This window comes from Sarcophilus harrisii, chromosome 3 (assembly GCF_902635505.1).
Source record: "Sarcophilus harrisii chromosome 3, mSarHar1.11, whole genome shotgun sequence".
In the NCBI taxonomy this organism is placed as follows: domain Eukaryota; kingdom Metazoa; phylum Chordata; class Mammalia; order Dasyuromorphia; family Dasyuridae; genus Sarcophilus; species Sarcophilus harrisii.
In genome coordinates, this window is record NC_045428.1 from 476,741,553 (window position 1) to 476,761,084 (window position 19,532).

Here is a 19,532-nt window from a genome sequence, read left to right on the forward strand (position 1 = left end):
CTTGCAGTATTGTGTCAAAGGTTTTTTTTTTTTTTTTTTGGGGGGGGGGGTCACAACTTTCAAGCAGTCCAAATATTTTTATATTTTTTTCTTCTTGATCTGTTCTCCAGATCTGTAGTATTTCTTGTAAGATATTTCACATTCTGTTCATTTTTTCATTCTTTAAAATCTGTTCTGTTATTTCTTGGTGTCTCTTAGCTTCATTGACTTCCCCTTGCCCACTTTTAATTTTCAAAGAGTTATTATTATTATTTTTTTTTTTTTTTAGTTTTTCCTCAGTATCTCTCATTTAATTTTTAAATGCTTTTTTGAGTTCTTCTAAAAATTCTCTCTGGGCAGAGAATCATTTCATGTTACTTTTTTGGGATAGAAGCATTTTTAAAAATTATACTGTATTCCTCTGAAGATGAACTCCAGTTTTCCCTATTCCCATAGTAAGTGTCTATGATTGGGTTTGTTCTAAAAACCTGGAGTTCCAGGTCAGAAAAAAAAAAAATTTGAAAAATAGTATACTTCAGTGTGTCTGTCAGTTTTCTGACATTTGAGTGTTGATTGTCTGCTATAACTCAGGAATAACTGAATTAGTGGCCTTAATGGTGTGGTGGAGAACAGGGCTTGGTGCTGAGAGAACTGTATTCTCTGGGTTCTGCCATGAACTCGTTTTGTGATGTTAGGCAAAGCAGCCTCCCGGCCACACTTCCCTCCTCACTGAGATATGAACCTAGATTAAATTCTTTGTAGTAATGGCTTTTCCCTAGATTTTTCTTGAAGAACTTTTGTGGTTTTTATTTCACACAACCTGTAAATATCAAATTTATTCTTATACATGTGTCTGACTCTGTTATCTTACGGGCATTGAGTATACTAGTGCAGATCACAAACCATGTCTTATAGTATACACAATTGTAGTTTTCCTTTGAGGGAATCCCTCTCTGGTAGTGGTTGTGAAGAAAATGCTTTATAAATCTTAAAGCACTATTAAGTAAATGACTTAATTTTTTGTTTTATTGTTATTCACTTCAAACTATTGCTTCTTGGCCTGCATACAGGTTACCCAGGAGACAAAGTCAGATGATGTGGTACTCCCATCTCTTTGAGAACTTGGCACATTTTGTTGTGACCATGCAGTCAAAAGTTTTAGTGTAGTCAATGAAGCAGAAATAGATATTTTTCTAGAACTCCTTTGCTTTCTCCAAAATCCAGTGATTCTTGGCAATTTGGTCTTTAGTCCTTCTGCCTTTTGAAAACCAGCCTGCTCTGGTAATTCTCAGCATATTGAATGCTTCACTTTAACAGCATCATCTTTTAGGACTTTAAGTAGCTTTAAGTGTCTCCTCCACCAACTGATCTTGTGGTTATCAATGAATAGGCCCACTTGACTTCATACTATGTGATCTAAGACTGTAAATAACTAACTACATCATTGTGATTATTGGTGATGTTCTTTCCAGTATAGTTCTTTGTGTATTCTTACTACCACTGAATTTCTTCTACTTCTTTTAAATCTCTTCCATTTTTGAATGTTTCCTTGATATCTCTTAAATTTCTATTTTTTTAATAGCTTTTTTTCCTAAAAATAAAGATATAATAGTCATGTTGTAAAAAAGAAACTGACCAAAAGAAAAAAATAAAGTGAAAAACAGTATGTTTCAATCTGTATTCAGGCTCCCATAATTCTTTCTCTGGATATGAATAACATTTTTCATCGTGAGTCATTTTGTAGTTGTCCTGAATCATTGTACAGATAAAAAGAATTAAGTTTTTTAACAGTTGATCATCGTTCAGTATTGCTGTTGTTATATATGATGTTCTTCTGGCATTCCATGTTTACTTCACTTTGCATCAACTCATGTAAGTCTTTCTAGGTTTTTCTGAAATCAGCCTGCTCATAATTTCTTAGCAAAGTAATATTCCTTTTTTTTTTTTTTTTTTTGGCTGAGGCAATTGGGGTTAAGTGACTTGCCCAAGGTCACACAGTGTTAAGTGTCTGAGACCAGATTTGAACTCAGGTCCTCCTGACTTCAGGGCTGGTGCTCTATCCACTGTGCCACCTAGCTGCCCCAGCAAACTAATATTCCACTGCAGTCATATCCCAACTTGTTCAGACATTCCTCAATTGATCGTTATTCTTTCAGTTTCCAATTCTATTCTTTGTCCTCTGGGTCTTTTCCAGGTTAAATATTACCAGTTCCTTTAACCAGTTTTCATATGGCATGGATTCAAGATCCTTCACCATTTAAATTTTTTTGGAATCACTCCGATCCTAAATTGTTCTCATTTCTAAATTGTTGCCTGGGAGTAAATATAAGATTTTATTTTTTAAAGTGAAATATGCCTCATAATACATAATTATATATATTAGTGTTCCAAAACCCTAAGATCCAAATTAGACCTAAGTAAATTGTTTGGAACCATCTTTTTTTTTTTTCACCATATGAAACAAATTTTTTGAATATTCTTTTCTGTTAATCTTTTAGGTGTGAATACTTGATACGAATGAAAGGACAAGAGTTTGTTGATCAAGTTCAAGCTAGGTATCCTCATCTCCTTGAACAGGTAAAAAGTTATTTTAATTATCTTTACTGATATATGATTCTAAGTGTTAGAGAAAAATCAGCAATATTGTTTATATTTGTGTTTTGAACTCATAGAATATTATAAAGTTTCCTTCCTGAATCTATAAGAAATTGAGGGATTATTTTAACTTTGAGGAATAATAGTTTTTTCCTTTGAGTGACTAATTTTCATTTAATTGCCATTTTTTAAGTTTTAAAGGAGACAATTCAATAGACTTTTAAATTTTTGTGGCGATTATTTACCTCTTTTTTTTTTTTTTTTTTTTTTTGAAAAATCATTTTTAAAATGATAATTTGGTGGGTAAGGTTCAAAACTTTATCACAGTGTTGAAGTGTTGATCCAAATAAGTGAGAAAGAACACTTTGCTAGATGGATGATTTCATTAGCATGAGTATACTTCCTCATGAATACAATACAGACTTTAATAAGTTAGATAGCACATCAAAAATGTACATCCACCTGGTAGTAACTTTTTGCATACATTGTTAGTCCCTTGGTGACACAAACTCTTAACATTGGACAGAAATGAGAAGACTATCTTAACTTGGAACCTCTAGGGCTTTTGTTCTATTGATAAAGCTTTTGAGGATCCAAGGTCATGCATTACACTACCTGATGCATGAGCAAGAGTTTTTTGGAAGTTGTATAAAATAAGCCAATTAAATAAAATTTGTTAAGCTTAACATAAAATATTCTCATACTTTTTAATTTTAGCCATTTCCAAGCTTTTTTGAAACTATGAGGAGAATTCCATTCCCCCCAAACTCTTTTCTCTGCAGGTTATTTAGTCTTCCCTCATCTTGCCTATACTTGGCCTAGTTAAAGGCAGCTATAAATGGGATCATATGATAGAATTCAGTATTTATTACAACACACACGTATACATACACACAGTCTTATAAATACATAATTTCTCAAAAGTTTTAGTATGTTTTAAGTTTTTAAGCTCAAACTTTTGGGACGAAAACACATACACATTTGTATCATTCTTTTTACAAGTTTTGCCAAAATTTGATGATTGCTTAGGTACTGAATTCTTGTCATTTTTACTTTTTGCAGATAATTTGAAATTTATTTTATTTACTCTTCTGTCTTCTCTTTTGTAGCTGTTGTCAACTTCTGATGCTCCAGGGGATGAAAGTGCTGATCTACCAAGTATGTGAAATAATATTTTGAATTTATATAAGGAATGCCTAAGAAAAAAATAAGAATGAAAGTATGTAATGGAATTGTGAAGTAAATAAAAAATAAGACGGATCAGACTTACATTTTTGATTGCTAACTATTTTATGCATGTGGCACTAAGCTCTTAGGTAAAATAGACGCAGAGAAGTATGAAATGATGACTGGTTCTTTGTTGTAGTTGGACAGGCAGAACACAAAAACATGTAAAGATACCATATATTGTTTTGTATTGTTAGCTAAATGTCAGATTATGAAAAGGAACAAGGTATTTCAGAAGAGATAGTGACTGCAAAATTACTTTTCACATTTTTTTTTACCAAGTTATGTGAAGAATTGCATAAGATGTTATACTTTGTTTTGAATGTAAATATAGGAATTTTTCTTTGTAGTTATTTTTAATAATTTTCCTCTAGCCATGTCTTTTTTAAATAAAACATTGAAAATTAAATTTGAGACAGAGAGTATTTTCATACGTTTTTTACTTCCCTCAGATTCACCATGTCTAGATGACTTTGGCTTTTCTTTTACTGGGATGATCTAGGCCATTCAATGAGTTCTCCCTAAGACAATGTTTTATAGCAGAACAGTAGATTTGGAGTCAGAGGAACTGGGTTCAGAATCAGACTGTGATACATGTATGGCCTTGGGCAAGTCACTTAACCTATCAGTCACAATTTCATCTGTCAAATGGAGATATTAAGATTTGCCTCTTAGGGTTATTGTGAGAATCAAATGAGGTTATATTTATAAAGCACTTAGCACAGAACCTGGCACGTAATATTAATATAAATGCTGGCTACTGTTGTTTTTGTCATTATTGTTAGGTCATTATTATTATTAGTATTTGACTTGATAACTTATGAAATGGGGGCAGGTTTGCTCGGGCTTTTGAGAAAGTCCACGATGACAGAAGGAAGTAGTGCCACAGATATACTTTAATAGTAAGCACATATATAGGTAAAACAGCAAAAGGAATGTAGTGTGGGATTGGGATAAAATGGTGAAGATGATAGGCAGTGTGAGGGAGAAGAAATTGAGAGAGAAAAGGCCCATTTTCTCACATACTTATGAATTATAGGTGAGAGTATTTGGCAACATGGACTTCATGGACACTGGAAGAATGTTTGGGAAAGGAGGGGTTTGAGATCTCATTTTTGTAGGGTTTATTAAGGTAGGAAAAGCAGTCTCTTATAGGATTAATTCATTAATGTATCCAAATCATTTTAGAATTATCAGTAAAACTTTAAAGTTAACATGTCTACATCATCTTAAAATACCAGTACCTTTTGATATTCTGTAAGTGTCTAAAACTTGGCTGAGATTTATATTTCATCAGATCAAAAACTTTGACAGCAGTGTCAATGTCTTCTTGGCACATATTGCCAGGATGTGAATTTGGTTAATATACAATATGTAAATTTTCTTCCTTTCATCTTTAGGAACCTGACTTCCAGCTTCCTCACCTGCTATTGCCTAATTTCCTGCTATTGCCCTTTCCTATTGACTGCTTATAACACCATATTGACTAAAAGAGAACTGGGGTAGTTGGGGGAACAAGAGTAAGAAATTGTTTTTTAATTCAGTGACCTTGAACAAGTCACTACCTCTTTGGATCTTAATTTCCTTATCTATAAAATGAGATAAGACTAAATTTCTTTGTATTCTTTACTCTTCTATTCCTCTTTCCTTCCCATTTCTAAAATGATCCTCTCTTTTCTAAGACTAACTTTTCCACCTGTGCTTTTGGTCCTATTCTCTCTCTTCTTTATCAGAATTTTGCCATTTTTATTAACCCTCTCTCTTCCATTTTCAGTCTCTTCCTCTTCCATGGCTACTTTTACTTCTCCCTATAAGTTTTGCGGGTCTTAACTTGAACGCTTACCCCACAAAATATCCTTTCGTCAGCCCTACTTATTCTTTCTTTCAGTTATAATCCCATCTTCTGTCTTTTTTGCTCTTGTTATTTTTTAACTTTTGAACTTAAATACTAGACCATTTTCATATGCTGAAATACAAAGACGACACAAAAGAGTTCTTTATGAAACTCTGGTTTTCCATTTCATACTGCTTCCTTTTTTTTTTTTTTTTTTAATTACATTACTTTTCAAACTGCTCTGCTTCTTTGTTTTCTTCTGAGCTTCCTTTTCTTTTTTTGCATTTTACAGAGTTCCACTGGTTCCTCTTTTTTTTTTTTTTTTTTTTTTTTTTTTACTTTAAATTTTGTTTTTAGTTTTGGTTTTGGTTATCAGTGTTGCTTTCTGTCTCTTCCCTTATTAAAAGAAATAAAGTGGAGGGATAGGAATGGATGCTGTGTTTTGTCAAAGACCTTTTCTGCATCTGTTGGGATAATCATATGATTTCTATTAGTTTTGTTAATGATGTGGTCAATTATGCTGATAGTTTTCCTAGTATTGAACCACCTCTGCATTCCTGGTTATAAATGCCACTTGTATGATCCTTTGATATACTGCCGTAATCTTTGCTAATATTTTATTTAAAAATTTTGCATTAATATTCATTAGAGAAATTAAAGTATTTTCTTTCTCTGTTTTGATTCTTCCTGGTTTGGATATCTGCATCATATTTTTGTCCTAAAAGGAATTTGTTAGGACTCCTCCATCTTTTCTCAAATAGTTTATATAATATTGAGATTAATTGTTCTTAAATGTTTGGTAGAATTCATTTGTAAATCCATCTATTCCTGGGGATTTTTTTCTTGCCTTTTTTTCCCCCTATGGCAGATAATTTATACCATTTCACTTCTCCCTTTTCCTTTCTCCCAGTATATTCCTCTCTCCTTAATTTCATAATTTTTTTTAGAAAGATATTATCCCTTTATATTCCACTCACATCCATGCCCTCTGTCTATAAAAACTCCTAACCACCCTAACAATGAGAAAATTCTGAGTTTCAAGTATTATTCTTTCATGTAGGAATGTTAACCGATAAACCTTATTAAAGTCCTTTATGATGCCACTTTCCTGATTACCTACTTATGCTTCTCTAGAGTCCTGTATTTGAAAATCAGATTTTCCATTCAGTTTTCTGGTCTTTTCATCATGAATGCTTGAAAATCCTGTTTCATTGAATGAAGGATTATACTCAGCTTTGCTGGATAGGTGATTCTTGGTTGCAATTCTAACGCCATTGCTCTCTGGAACATCATATTCCAAGTCCTCTGGTTCTTTAATGTAGAAACTGCTAAATCTTATGTTATCCTGACTGTGGCTCCACTATTTTTTTCTCTTTTTCTAGGTTGTAAGATGATTGAGCAGAGAGATCTTTTACATTTATAACCTTTATAGCTCCTAATACATAGCTTACTCATAATAGATGTTAGATATATGTTAAATGAATAAGGTAAGAAACATATTCTGAAGTAATACTTTACTAGTTTTTATAGTTCACTAAGTACCTTCATATAAATGATTTCTTCTCATCCTCAAAATAATTATGTGAGTTAAGTAAGTCATTTGATATTCCTATTTTGAAGATGAGGGTCTTATAATCAAAAAGGATTGTGACTTATACAAGGTCAAATGGCAGAGCTGAGACTCAAATCCAGGTCATTTGACTTCGAGTCAAATGTTCTTTACTTTTTATCACTTTGCCTGTTGTGGTTTGTATTTCATAGTAATTTAATTTATTCTATGAATCTATTGCTGTAGCTATAATTAATCTAAATTAATTAATTAAAATTTATTGCTATATATATGTTGTTTTCAAACAGTTATTCATTTTGGACCTGGAGAAAATAATTCTGACGATACAGTCATGATGAACACTCCAGTGATTAAAGCTGCTTTGGAAATGGGCTTTAGTAGAAGTCTAGTAAAGCAGATTGTCCAGAGTAAAATCTTAACAACTGGAGAAAACTATAAAACAGTCAATGAAGTTGTATCAGATCTCCTCAATGCAGAAGATGAAAAAAGGAAAGAGGAGAAAGAGAGACAAGCTGAAGAAATGGCATCAGGTGTGTATTTGATTTTTAGTCACACGCAGTCAATCTGTATATAGTTCATAAAATTAATGTAGAATTTAATCTTTTAATGTTTGGAAAAGTAGTTTTCTTGAACTTTATAGCATTTATTTCCCTCCTGATACTTGTAGATGACTTTTCTTGAAAAATAAGATTCTAAATAATGAGATGAGGTTCTTATTCTTTTTTCCCTATTTCCCCCAAATAATATCACCATTTGCTTTATTCAGCATAATTCCATTTTGCTCCTTTGGTAGTGTTGTTCATTACATTGCCACAGTTGTGTTAGAGAAATTGTAATTGGCTTTGACCCTTGAATTTATTTTAAAAAGATTTGTGTATAGCAGTGGTGTTGAACTCAATAGGAATGGAATAGAAATGGATCCTGGAGAGTAACTTGCTGACTTAGAAAACTACAAATTAACATTGCTTTATTGTATTTTTATTTATTTTATTAAACATTTCCCAGTTACATTTTAATATGATTCTTGCTGCACTTAAGAGGTCATGCTTTTGACACTTCTGGTGTAGAGTACTATATTTATCAGGAATTACAGGATTTATAGCCAGATGGGACCTTGGAGGGTATATAAATACATTAAATGTTTACTTTGTGCTATGTTCCAGAGATACTTAAAAAAAAACAAAAACAACAACCCCATTTTCATGAGTATAAAAACTTATGGAGATTATATCTTAATGGGTGAAAATATCACATAAAAGGGGTGCTGAAAAGTGGGCGAGAGTAAGAGGTGACATAGTGATGAGACTGCAGGAAGTGATAGTAAAATGGAAGTCTGGTTCTTTGCAAGATAAAGGAGAAAGCTTATCAGAATAGGAAGGAATAATGATGATGGTGGTGTGTGCATGCATGAAAAAAAATGTTTACTATGTGCCAGGCACTGTGCTAATTGCTTTACAATTATATCTCATTTGAGCCTTACAATAACTCGGGGAGGGTGTGAGGTGGGGGGGGGGGAGTAGTTGCTGTTATTATTCACATTTTGCAAATGAAACTGAGGGAACAGGTTAAATGATTTGCCCAGGATCACATAACTAGAAAGAGTCCGAGATAAGATTTGAAATTAGAGAAAGAAATATTACACATATGCAAATATTTTTTAGTGGAGTAGAGTGCAGAATGGGATCATAAACTGGAGATACTGTCATTCAGCTTTCTTTATTTTACAGATAAAGAAACCAAGGGTTAGAAAGTTTTAATTGACTTAGTTAAGATTATACATTAGTCATAAGTAGCAGGGCTGACTTATCTTCTGCTATCCTGACCTAATGGCTTTTTCCAGGTCTGTAATACAACATTTGTAGATCTGACCAAGGCCAAGCTTTTGATATTGTCAGTCATGAGGGCTTATGGAAAATTATATTAAAATTCAGTTGCCCAGAGAAGTTCATTAGTGTGATACAACAGTTTCATGATGGCAAGCTTGCCTGGGTTCTGCACAATGAATGGGCCACGCTCTGGAGCTTTCCCATTCACCAGTGGAATGACATAAGTATGTGCTTGCCTCGATGCTTTTTTGCATGATGTTTTTTGCCATGTTGTCAAATGCCTTGAGTGAGGACAAACATGAGATCAAAGTCAGCTGCTGGACTGATGATGAATTCTTCAACTTGAAAAGGCCAAAATGGAAGGAGTGTTGGTACATAATTTTTTGTTTGCAGATGATTGTGCACTCAACACAGCCTCCGAAGCTGAGATGAAACAGTGTGTGGATCAATTCTCTGCTGCTTCTGCTAATTTTGGCCTACAATTAACACCAAGAAAATACAGCTCCTCTATTAGCTGACAGTACAACATCCATATGTGGAACTATTATAATTAAAGTAAAGTGGGGTTTTGAATGCCTTAGATAAATTCAGCTATCTACACTGTCTGTAAAGATATGAGATCATAAAAATGAAATATCTGTGTTTAAGAGCCTACAACATGGTTGTGGAGAAAAAATGTACAGATAAAAAAGAAAAATACAAAAAAGTGTTAAAGCAAACACAAAGTAAAACAAGAAATATTACGTAGAAAATTTATAGTGATATAGATATTAGAATATAATATAGGGTAAGGATTTGCACATACACACACACATAGTGTTAATGGAGGGGAGGGGGGGCTTTTTAAGCAACACCTTGAATGATTTAAGGATGTAGGTTATTTATTGCCATTCTGCTTTTCATGTTAAAGTTGTATGTATTATCTTATTTCCTCATTCTATACCCATAAAGTAATTTAAATTCGAATAGGCATAATTTCAAAGAATTGGTTAATGTCATTTAGCATTTTTACCCTTGGAAGTATTAAGTGAAAAAATAATAACTTCTGCCTAACTTGAGAACCAAAAAAAAAAAACCACACCTTAAAGTGACATGAATATATAATACTTCCTTTAAAGAAAAATAGAAATTATTTTAACTTTTCCAGAATTAGATGTTTCCTCTTAGAATAGATCATATATAATCTTGGTTCAAATATCTGCTTTTATTGCTTAATGCTCTGTATAATTCTTTGTTAGGCCTCAAGAGAGAGGTATCATGTTCCAAAACTAAAGAAGTGATAGTCATGCTATAATTTGCCTTGGTCAGACTACATTTTTGAAGTTATGTTCATTTCTGGTAACTACTTTTCAGGAATGATGTTGATAAACAGGAGAACATGCTGAGAACAACAAAGATAATGAGTTTATTCATATAACAAATAGCTGAAGTATTTAGCCCAGAGAAAAGAAGTCTTTTTAAGAAGTGATAGTGGTCTTCCAAGTATTCGAAAGGCTGTTCTGCAAAGACATAGACTTATTTTGTTTAACCCTAGAGAACAGAATTGGGAACAATGAACAAAAGTTGAGGAGAGAGAAAGTTAAATTTGATAGGAAAAACTTTTATTACAAGTTTAGACTGAAGTCTGCAGGAGCAGGTACTATCTTTTGCCTTTCTTTGTATTCTTAACGCTTAGCACAATGCATGGGACATATTAGGCACTTAATAAATGTTTATTGACTAATAATTAAAGCAGTTCTTGAGTAGTATGGGTTGTCTTGACAGGGTACTGTTTTCTTCATAAAGATTTTCAAGCAGAAGTGAAATGACCATTTGAGCTTGTTATAGAGGGAATTATGGTTCAGATATGGGTTGGACAAGCTAAGTTCTGAAATTCTGCCCAACTTTTGATATTCTGTGACTTACTTTTTGTTAAATTATAATATTAAATGTACTTTTTATTAAATTCTGAGCACCATTTTTCATATGACATTACTGTAATGTGAAGCTTTTTTTTTCTTATGATGTTGAACTCTTCATGATTTTCATTTCTTAAAATTTTTCCTAAATATTTATCACTAAAAATGAGATTGGGGAGGATAGGCTTCTTTAAGAAATGGATGCAGTTTGGAAATTGAATGTGATAGATATTGTGAAGGTAAGAGTAGAAATTTCAATTAAATATAAGTGATGGATTGTTATAATTTCATACCCTTACCACATAAAAACAGAAATTCCAAATGAATGTTTTTGTAATGGCTTTGAAGATAGTGAAAAAGGATTTCCTTTTCCTGTCAAATTTGACTATTATGTAACATTATAAGAAATTTTTTTAGCAATTGAAAGGAAATATGAAAATAGAAAATAGCATTAGCAGACAAAATAGTATAGTAACAGTAGCAAGATGTAAAAAAACAGAATACTTTTTAAGTTTAAAGTCAGGTCTGTCACCTTCTTAAATTGTCAAAGATATATAGTAGAGACATTAAAATCATAACATCTTTTTTTTGAGTGCCTCTTATATTTGTACTTAAATTACAGATGAGTGCTACTTTGTAAATTGAGAGTTTCTACAAGAATTTTTTATATTAATGGTATCATAAGTTTAGACTAAAAAAAGGTACGTATAGGGAAATAAAGGCAGCGGAGTAGAGCTCAAGGTTCTAATCTACCACTTGATGCAAGTTTTGTAACACTGGACAAGTCATTTAATTTTTTCATGTCTCAGGTCACAGGTTGTGACTATCTTGGTGGAAAGAATCCCCACACTGGGAGTTCCACACTTTGGAATCATCATTTGTGTGGTTTAAGTCTGATGTAATTTTTTTCTCTTTTCAATAAAGATGACCTGACATTAATTCGGAAGAATAGAATGGCTCTGTTTCAGCATTTGACCTGTGTACTTCCTATCCTGGATAGTCTTTTAACATCGGGTGTGATTAATGAGCAGGAACATGATGTTATTAAACAAAAAACACAGACGTCTCTACAAGCAAGAGAACTGATTGATACCATTTTAGTCAAAGGAAATGCTGCAGCCAATATTTTTAAAAACTGTCTCAAAGAAATTGATTCTGTGTTGTATAACAATTTATTTGGTAAGTTTGTAGGAAAAATATTTTAGGAACAAAGTGGATCAGTTGACAGGTTTTTACTGCATTGATCTCTATCAATTAATACAAATAATGTAAGAAAAATTTCATTCTTTTTGCCCAACATTGAATAACTTTGTTGTTGTGGCAGTACTTTTATCCCCTCTCTATTCTTTATTTGCTAGTGCTTTCTTACTTTGTCCTTGAAACTCCTATTTTATTAGTTAAGTTGCCTGTCATCCATAATCAATCTTTCTGTGCTGGCTGCTTTTTTTACTGCTCTATCTCATAGTCCCTACAGGTAACATTAATGTATTCCTTGTTTTAAACTGCCACTTCTAGATTGTTATTCTGTCACCATTATGCAGCATTTTCTCCTTTCAAAGTGTGCTATCTGATGAACCCATGCTCTTCTGATTCTTGATTTCCTGAATAATTTTCCACCATATTTATTATTGTTTCTCTTCATCTTGACTTTTGGTGTCTTGATTTTTTGCTGTTCTTGCAGTCCTTCAGTTTGCTTGTGGCCTTACTTTTTTCCTATGATTGATTAATTATTTCAATAAAGTCTTCCTTTTCTACTTTTGATTATCCTGTCTTTTAATCATTATCCCTTCCTAGCACCCATTTCCTGTTTTTAATTCCCATACAGATGAACACTATTTGAAAAAAAATCATGAAATTCTATTGATTGGGATGGGATAAAGAAATGATGTGATAAGTAAAAGAACTATCATGTAGCATTGAGGGCATAAATGGTGATAAAGAATATAATTTCTGATAGACCCAGTCAGTAGAATTTTGTGATTTCTTCTAATAGTGTACTTTTCAGATTTTATGAATTCTCCAATTCTCCAAGTCTTTTTTTTTTTTTTTTTTTTTTTTTTTTTTTACTGAGGTAGTTGGGGTTTAAGTGACTTGCCCAGGGTCACACACACTTAGGAAGTATTAAGTGTTCGAGGTCAAATTTGAACTCAGGTCCTCCTGACTTCAGGGCTGGTGCTCTACATACTACACTACCTAGCTGCTCCTCTCCCTGAGTCTTAAGAAATGTCCTTACACTTGGAAAGATTGAAGGTATCCAAAATATATTCCTTCAGTGGTGGTTCTCTTTTAAACCTTGTTATCTATATCATTTCTTTCCTTTCAATATTAGAAGAAAAGATAATTTTGTTCCTTGACTTTTTTTAAAAATAAAGTTTTATTGACATATTTTGGATTTTCTTTTATATCATCAATATTTTCCCTAGTATTTCTCATCTTTCTTCTCTGAGAATCATCCCATATAATTTATCTCAAAGATGAAGAAAAAAAATTGGTACTTTATTAGAGCTAGTTCTTGTTTTATTTAAGCCCTTCATCATTTGCCTTCATGTATTTTGTGCTTTTCAATCTTTCCCCTCTACTGGCATTCTCAAACAGAATACATGCTTACATTTTCCATATTCGAAAATAAGAAGTTTTCCTTCTTCTGAATTTAAAATTTTAAAAATTATATATTGATATGCTTATTTCTCCAAGTTTTTCTTCCCTTCATTGCTGAATTTTAATGCATCCTTACTATCTATATTTCCTCACTTTTCACTCATCAAACTCTTAAAATTTAGCTGCTTCTTCTCAATTCAGATGGCTTTTTTTTCTTAAGTTACTAATGATCACCTTATTTTAAGTTTTCATCTGCCTTATCTCTATAGCCTGTTGATTTCTTCACCCTCCCCCCCTTCTTTTTGTAATACTTTTTTTTTTTCTGTTGGCTTCTGATTTTGTTCTCATAAAGTTTTTGACCTGTCTCATTTTCTTTCAAAATTTGATGCTTTCCAGTTTTGACTTTGTCCCAATTCTTTTTTTCTACACTTCAGCTTTGGATAGTCTTAGCTATTCTGACTGTTCAGGAGACATTTCTTGCAGCTTCCTGTAAGATATTTCCAATTGGGCAACCTCCAGGTATTGAAAATTTAACTTGTCCAAAATCCTTGCCCCTTCTCTCTCTCTTTTTTTATTTGATACTCTCACCTGGATTATTCTGATGGTTTTCATTTTCCCTATGACTAGAATCTCCCACATCTCTACTTTGTCCTTCATAAAACTGAAAATCATCTGTTTGCACAGTTCTGATCCCTTAACTCCCCTACATTAACGTTTAGTGTCTCCTTATTGCTTATTGGATTCAATTTAAATTCCTTAGTCTAATATTTAAGGTCCTCATCAACCTGGTTCCAGTCTTTCTTATTTTCCCATCCTAATTTTACATTACCACCATTCAGATACTCTCTGTTCCAGGTAAATTTAATTACTAGCTATTCCTTGACCTTGCCCTCTAATCTCTTTTAGGTCTCTATTCATAGGAGCATCCTGAATGCCTAGAATGCCTCCTCCCTCTTTACCTTCAAGAGCCTAGCTCACCTGATGTCACTGTATTAAGGTCTTTTCTTATTTATTCTGGCCCCAATTAAAATTTTAAAAATTGTCCTAGAATATTTTGGCTAAGTCTTTCCTTTGCCCCCAACATTCTACATTCTAGTATATTTGTATATCTCTTACATCAACTCGTGGACACTATAAAATCTTTGAAGGCAAGTATTATTAGTTTTTTTTTCTTCCATCTTTGTATTCATAGCACACTGTAGGTAATAGTAGGCTCTTAGTATTTATTGAATTATTTTGGATTTTTGTTGACACTGTAGGATCCTACTTTTGATTTGGAAAGGACTTTTTAAAAGAGGCCATCAAGTCCAGTTGCCTCATTTGTAGTTTAGAAAACAAAAGCTCTATCAGTCACTTTAATCTTGAACTTTAACTCACAGAATCTCAGGAGTTGGAAATAACCTTGGGAGTTTATCTAGTCCAATAAGAATTCCACTACAACATACCGATAAGGAAATTTTTGATTTAGTATACCTTTATTTAAAGGGAGCTTTATCTCAAGGAGACAAGTTCCACTTCTGGAGAGCCTTAATTGTTCAGAAATATCAAGATTCAATTTTCCCTTTTCTTTATTATTTACTCTTTGGGACTAAGTAGAATTGAGTCTAATATTTCTTCCATGTGACAGTGTTTTGAATTAGAATTTTGAATTAGACAGCATTATTTAGTATTAGATTCAGCCCAGGGTCCTAGTCTCCAAGAGCTGTTTGAATCCTGTTGTGAATCTTTTCTATCTCAAGGTCATACAGATCATTGCTAAAAATGTTCAATTTATCAGCACATGATTAAGCTCAAGGTTGTCCTTGAAACTATTAATGATTATGAATTTGGCCATTTAGCCATATCCAAATCCATCTCATTGTAATATCATCTAGCCCATATCTCTCCAAAATAAATAATTTGAGATTTGGCTAAAGTCTAGGTCAGCTTTATTTCTCACATATTTATGTGTGTGCAAGCATACGCACAATCTCCTTTACCCTATCTACCACTAATTAGTGCTAGCTTTTGATATCACTATTTACCTAGATACTCATTAAATGTTCCTTTAGTAATATATTCTAGATTTTGTTTTATTTTTTTAGAATTGAAGTCAGGCTCACTAGTCTTAAAATCTGTAGGCTCCATTTACTCTTTGACTCTTTTCTTTAGCCATACCTCAGCTGCCAGGTTTTGTCTGTTGTATCTTGGTACTGTTTCCAGCTATCCTTGTTCCTCTAGAATGGACTATTTTAATATTTCTTAACTAGTCTTTCTTTGTCTGGTTTATTCCTTTATTCTACTTGTCATGCGATCTTAATACTATGCTCTTTCCTATTCTCAAAAATTTTCACTTAGTATCTCTTGGAAGTATAAACTTAACCTGTTTTTAATGGTGATTCTCTACAATCTGGTGCCCTATATATCGTCCTCTTATATTTTTCATTCTAGTTGATTTTTGATTACCCCATCTCATATTGCCATCCTGCCCGTGCTTTCCATGCTTTCCATTCCTGGATAATGTGAAGAATAAAATCCATTCTCTTTTCCATCTTTTAAAGCCTTTACTATTCCTTATCCAAGAGTTGAAAGTGATTTTCACCACCCTCATATGTAACACTGCATTTTGTACAGATCTGTCCTATGCATACATAACATTTCCCTTTGTATCACACTTATTTCCCAATGGATGGCAAGCTCCTTGAGATGAGGGTATGTGCCATACTTTTGCCTGTGTCCTCCATAACCTAGTATAGTTCATTACTTATAGAACATATTTAAATCATTTTAAAAATTGAGTATAACTGATTATAATATAATATTTCCTCAGTCTAAATTATTCCAGTTGTTATATATTACTCTGACAAAATATTCTCATTTTGAGGAAAAGACATATTTTGTATGGTGATGTTTGTATATTTTTTTCTAGTGGAAAAGAACATGAAGTATATTCCAACAGAAGATGTTTCAGGTAAAGCTGTTATGATCGATCAAGCTTCTATTTTAATACTTAAAAGGGACTCTAGGTGCTGTTCATTTTCTTTATTCTTTATTCTTTATTCTTCATGGCTCACTTATACCAGAATTTAGAATTATATGAAGAGAAAAAGAACTGTTATTAGTTTAAAATTATCTCTTTTCTTTGTAGGTCTTCCTATGGAAGAACAGCTTAGGAGATTACAGGAAGAAAGAACATGTAAAGTTTGTATGGACAAAGAAGTTTCTATTGTATTTATTCCTTGTGGTCATCTGGTAGTATGTAAAGAATGTGCACCTTCTCTAAGAAAATGCCCAATTTGCAGGGGTATAATCAAAGGTACAGTTCGTACTTTTCTTTCATGAAAAGAATCCATATATGCAAATTTGTGTGAAGCAGACTTCAAAAATGATCGCTCTGAAACCTTTGGAAGAAAGAAGTGTTTCAAGGCTTTTTTGTAGTAAATTAACATATATAACTCTGCCTTGGTATCAGTATCTGGTATTCTTAAAGTATCTGGTATTCATATACTATTGTCATAATTCCTTGAAAGTTTGTGTGTGTTGTGTATGTTTATGTGCATGATTTCATGTTGGAAAAGCAGGATAAAGCTTAAGTGCTTGAAAGTATAAGAATAACATAGACATATTGCTTTTATGCAGCATTTTTGGATTATTGAACTTGATTAGCTTACTAGAACATTTGAATACTTCATAAGTGTAGTCATAGATATGGGAACCATGAGCCCCCAAATTTGTCATAATTCCAGTGCTATTTTGTTGTAAAATAGAGACTATCTAATTAGCTGGGGTAAAAATTTTTCCAACTATGACGAACGGATTAATAGCAAAATGTTTAAGAGAGAGACTTAATCTAAATGTTTGGCTCAGTTGAATATATATGTATGTATGTATATATACACATATTTACACATGTGTACATATACATATGTGTGTATGTTGAGTAATGTATTGTTGTCTTTAAAGAGATTTCAGATTAAATCTCATTATCTCAAAATTTTTTTAACAAATGAATCTCAATTTAGGACAGATAAAATTAAAATCAGCTTTTTGCATTATAATAATGTGATTTACAAAAGGGTTTCTTTAGTGATCTGTATTATGTGTAAAGCGATTCTGTTTCAGGAGCATAGCTGTTATATGTTTGTTTGTTGTAAAAAATGAATAATGCCAATGTGGTAGGATGATAATACCATATTCTTTATAAGCTAATTATATTGTTTTGTAAAACTTAAGTAATATGTCTCTTTTTGTAATGTGTATCTACTGTAATTATTTGTTTTTATGAATTCTTTGTGTTGTGTTAGTAGTTTTAATAAATGTTTGATATGCACTTAGTGTGGAGTTATCTAAAACTATCTGGTTGTCATCTTTGTTTCCTACAATGCTTTGCATGTTGTAGTCAATAAATATTTGTTAATTAAAGAATAAATAAATGCAGCGAAACAGGTAGTCCTGTGCTTTGATTGTGGAATTGTCAGTGTAGAAGTGTTCTTATGTATCTGGGTTCTCTCTGATAGTTCTTTTCATATTGTAAGAAAATTACAATTAAATAATATAATTAATCTTGAAGCCTTATTGTGGTTTTTTTCCCTGACTTTTTTGGAATACTTTAAAAAAATATTAGGAACTTAATATTTATCAACAAATAGCAGGCATTTCAATTTACAAAGAAAAAAGATTACATAAGAAAAATTCTGTTACAATGTTAGAACTTAATATGTCTTTATGTGCATTCAAAAAATATATATATATATATATTATTTTTTATAGGAGGAAAAAGGAAGGACAAGGACTTTTTCTTTGTTTTCCTAGCACTTAGCACAAGGCTTTGCACATCAGAAGTGCTCATTAGGTGCTTGTTGAACAAATGGAGTAATATATATTTATTTCTTACATACTGCATAAATGATATCACAGGCCTTGCCTCATGGAATTTGATTCTTTAGTGCTAAGAATCAACTGGCTAATTACGGAAAAGAATACATGTGGCAGAGCAAACAGTTTTTTATGTGGTTCCATTTTAGGTTAATTTTGTTAATTTCCATTTATTCCATAGAAAAAAGGACAGCTGTTTATTATCTTTGGATGGAACATTAGAGGTCTAATCTGATTCTCTCACTTTTTGTTATTTAGTTGTTTTAGTTTTATTTGATTCTTTGTGACCCAATTTGGAGTTTTCTTGGCAAAGGTACTGGAATAGTTTGCCATTTGTGACTTGGGCCAGGGTCCCACAGCTAGTAAGTGTCTGAGGTCATATTTAAATTAGGGAAGATAAGTCTTCCTGACTTCAGGCCTCGCACACTAACCAACCACTGTACTACACTGAAGTAATTTGCTCAGTCATAGAGGTACTATCAGTGGTGTAGTTTGAATCTAGAGTGAGTGTACTTTCTATTATAATCTATGTGTAGAAGTTATTAATAATGTCTTGAAAACTAGTCAGGTCCGAATTGCCTAAGAGATATCTCTGTGATTGTGACTGATTTGTATGTCATTTCAGGGATCTTATGTCTTAAGTCTTAATTAGTTGTTAATGTTCAGAGATTCTAAAACGAAGATTTTATAAAACAATAACATTTTGGGAATTGGGAATTACCTCAGTGGTCATAGTCTAATTTATACATGAAAAGAATTCCCACATAACATGCTTTGGGAAGCTTTTTACAGCTCTTGATAACTGAATGGAGGATAAACTGGAGTGGGGAGAAACTTAGGGCTGGGGAAGTAACCAGAAGGCTCCTGTAGATGAGATGATGAGGTCCTGCACCAGGGTTGGCTAAGTGAATGGATAGGAGGATGCACTCGAAGAGATGTTAAGAAGATAGAAACAATAGGATTTGTCCATAGATTGGGTGAGATTGCAAGCTTGGGGGGGGGGGGAAGGGGGGCGAGTTTGAGGGAAAGAGAATTCATTTGGGAGCATGGAATAGCCAATTCACATCGTCCAGCATATGATGAGAGCCTGAAGGTGAGGAGAGGTTAGGACTGGATAAATAAGTCTGAGAATCACTTACATATAAATATTA

The 19,532-nt window shown here is 32.6% G+C and overlaps 1 protein-coding gene across 4 annotated transcripts in view; it reads left to right on the forward strand.

Moving 5' to 3' along the window:
* LOC100914028 (putative inhibitor of apoptosis) overlaps positions 1–18,075 on the forward strand; it is a 32,622-nt gene extending 14,547 nt beyond the window's left edge. The window contains exons 4-9 of one of the 4 annotated variants that reach the window (XM_023499483.2): positions 2,478–2,556; positions 3,684–3,732; positions 7,493–7,735; positions 11,854–12,108; positions 16,436–16,477; positions 16,655–18,075. In XM_023499483.2, coding sequence (XP_023355251.2) covers positions 2,478–2,556; positions 3,684–3,732; positions 7,493–7,735; positions 11,854–12,108; positions 16,436–16,477; positions 16,655–16,848 — 862 coding nt within the window. In that variant the 3' untranslated portion in view covers positions 16,849–18,075. The remainder of the gene's footprint in view (positions 1–2,477; positions 2,557–3,683; positions 3,733–7,492; positions 7,736–11,853; positions 12,109–16,435; positions 16,478–16,654) is intronic. The other 3 variants (XM_031961074.1, XM_031961073.1, XM_031961075.1) reach the window with 3 other exon arrangements.
* Positions 18,076–19,532: the final 1,457 nt, after the last annotated feature.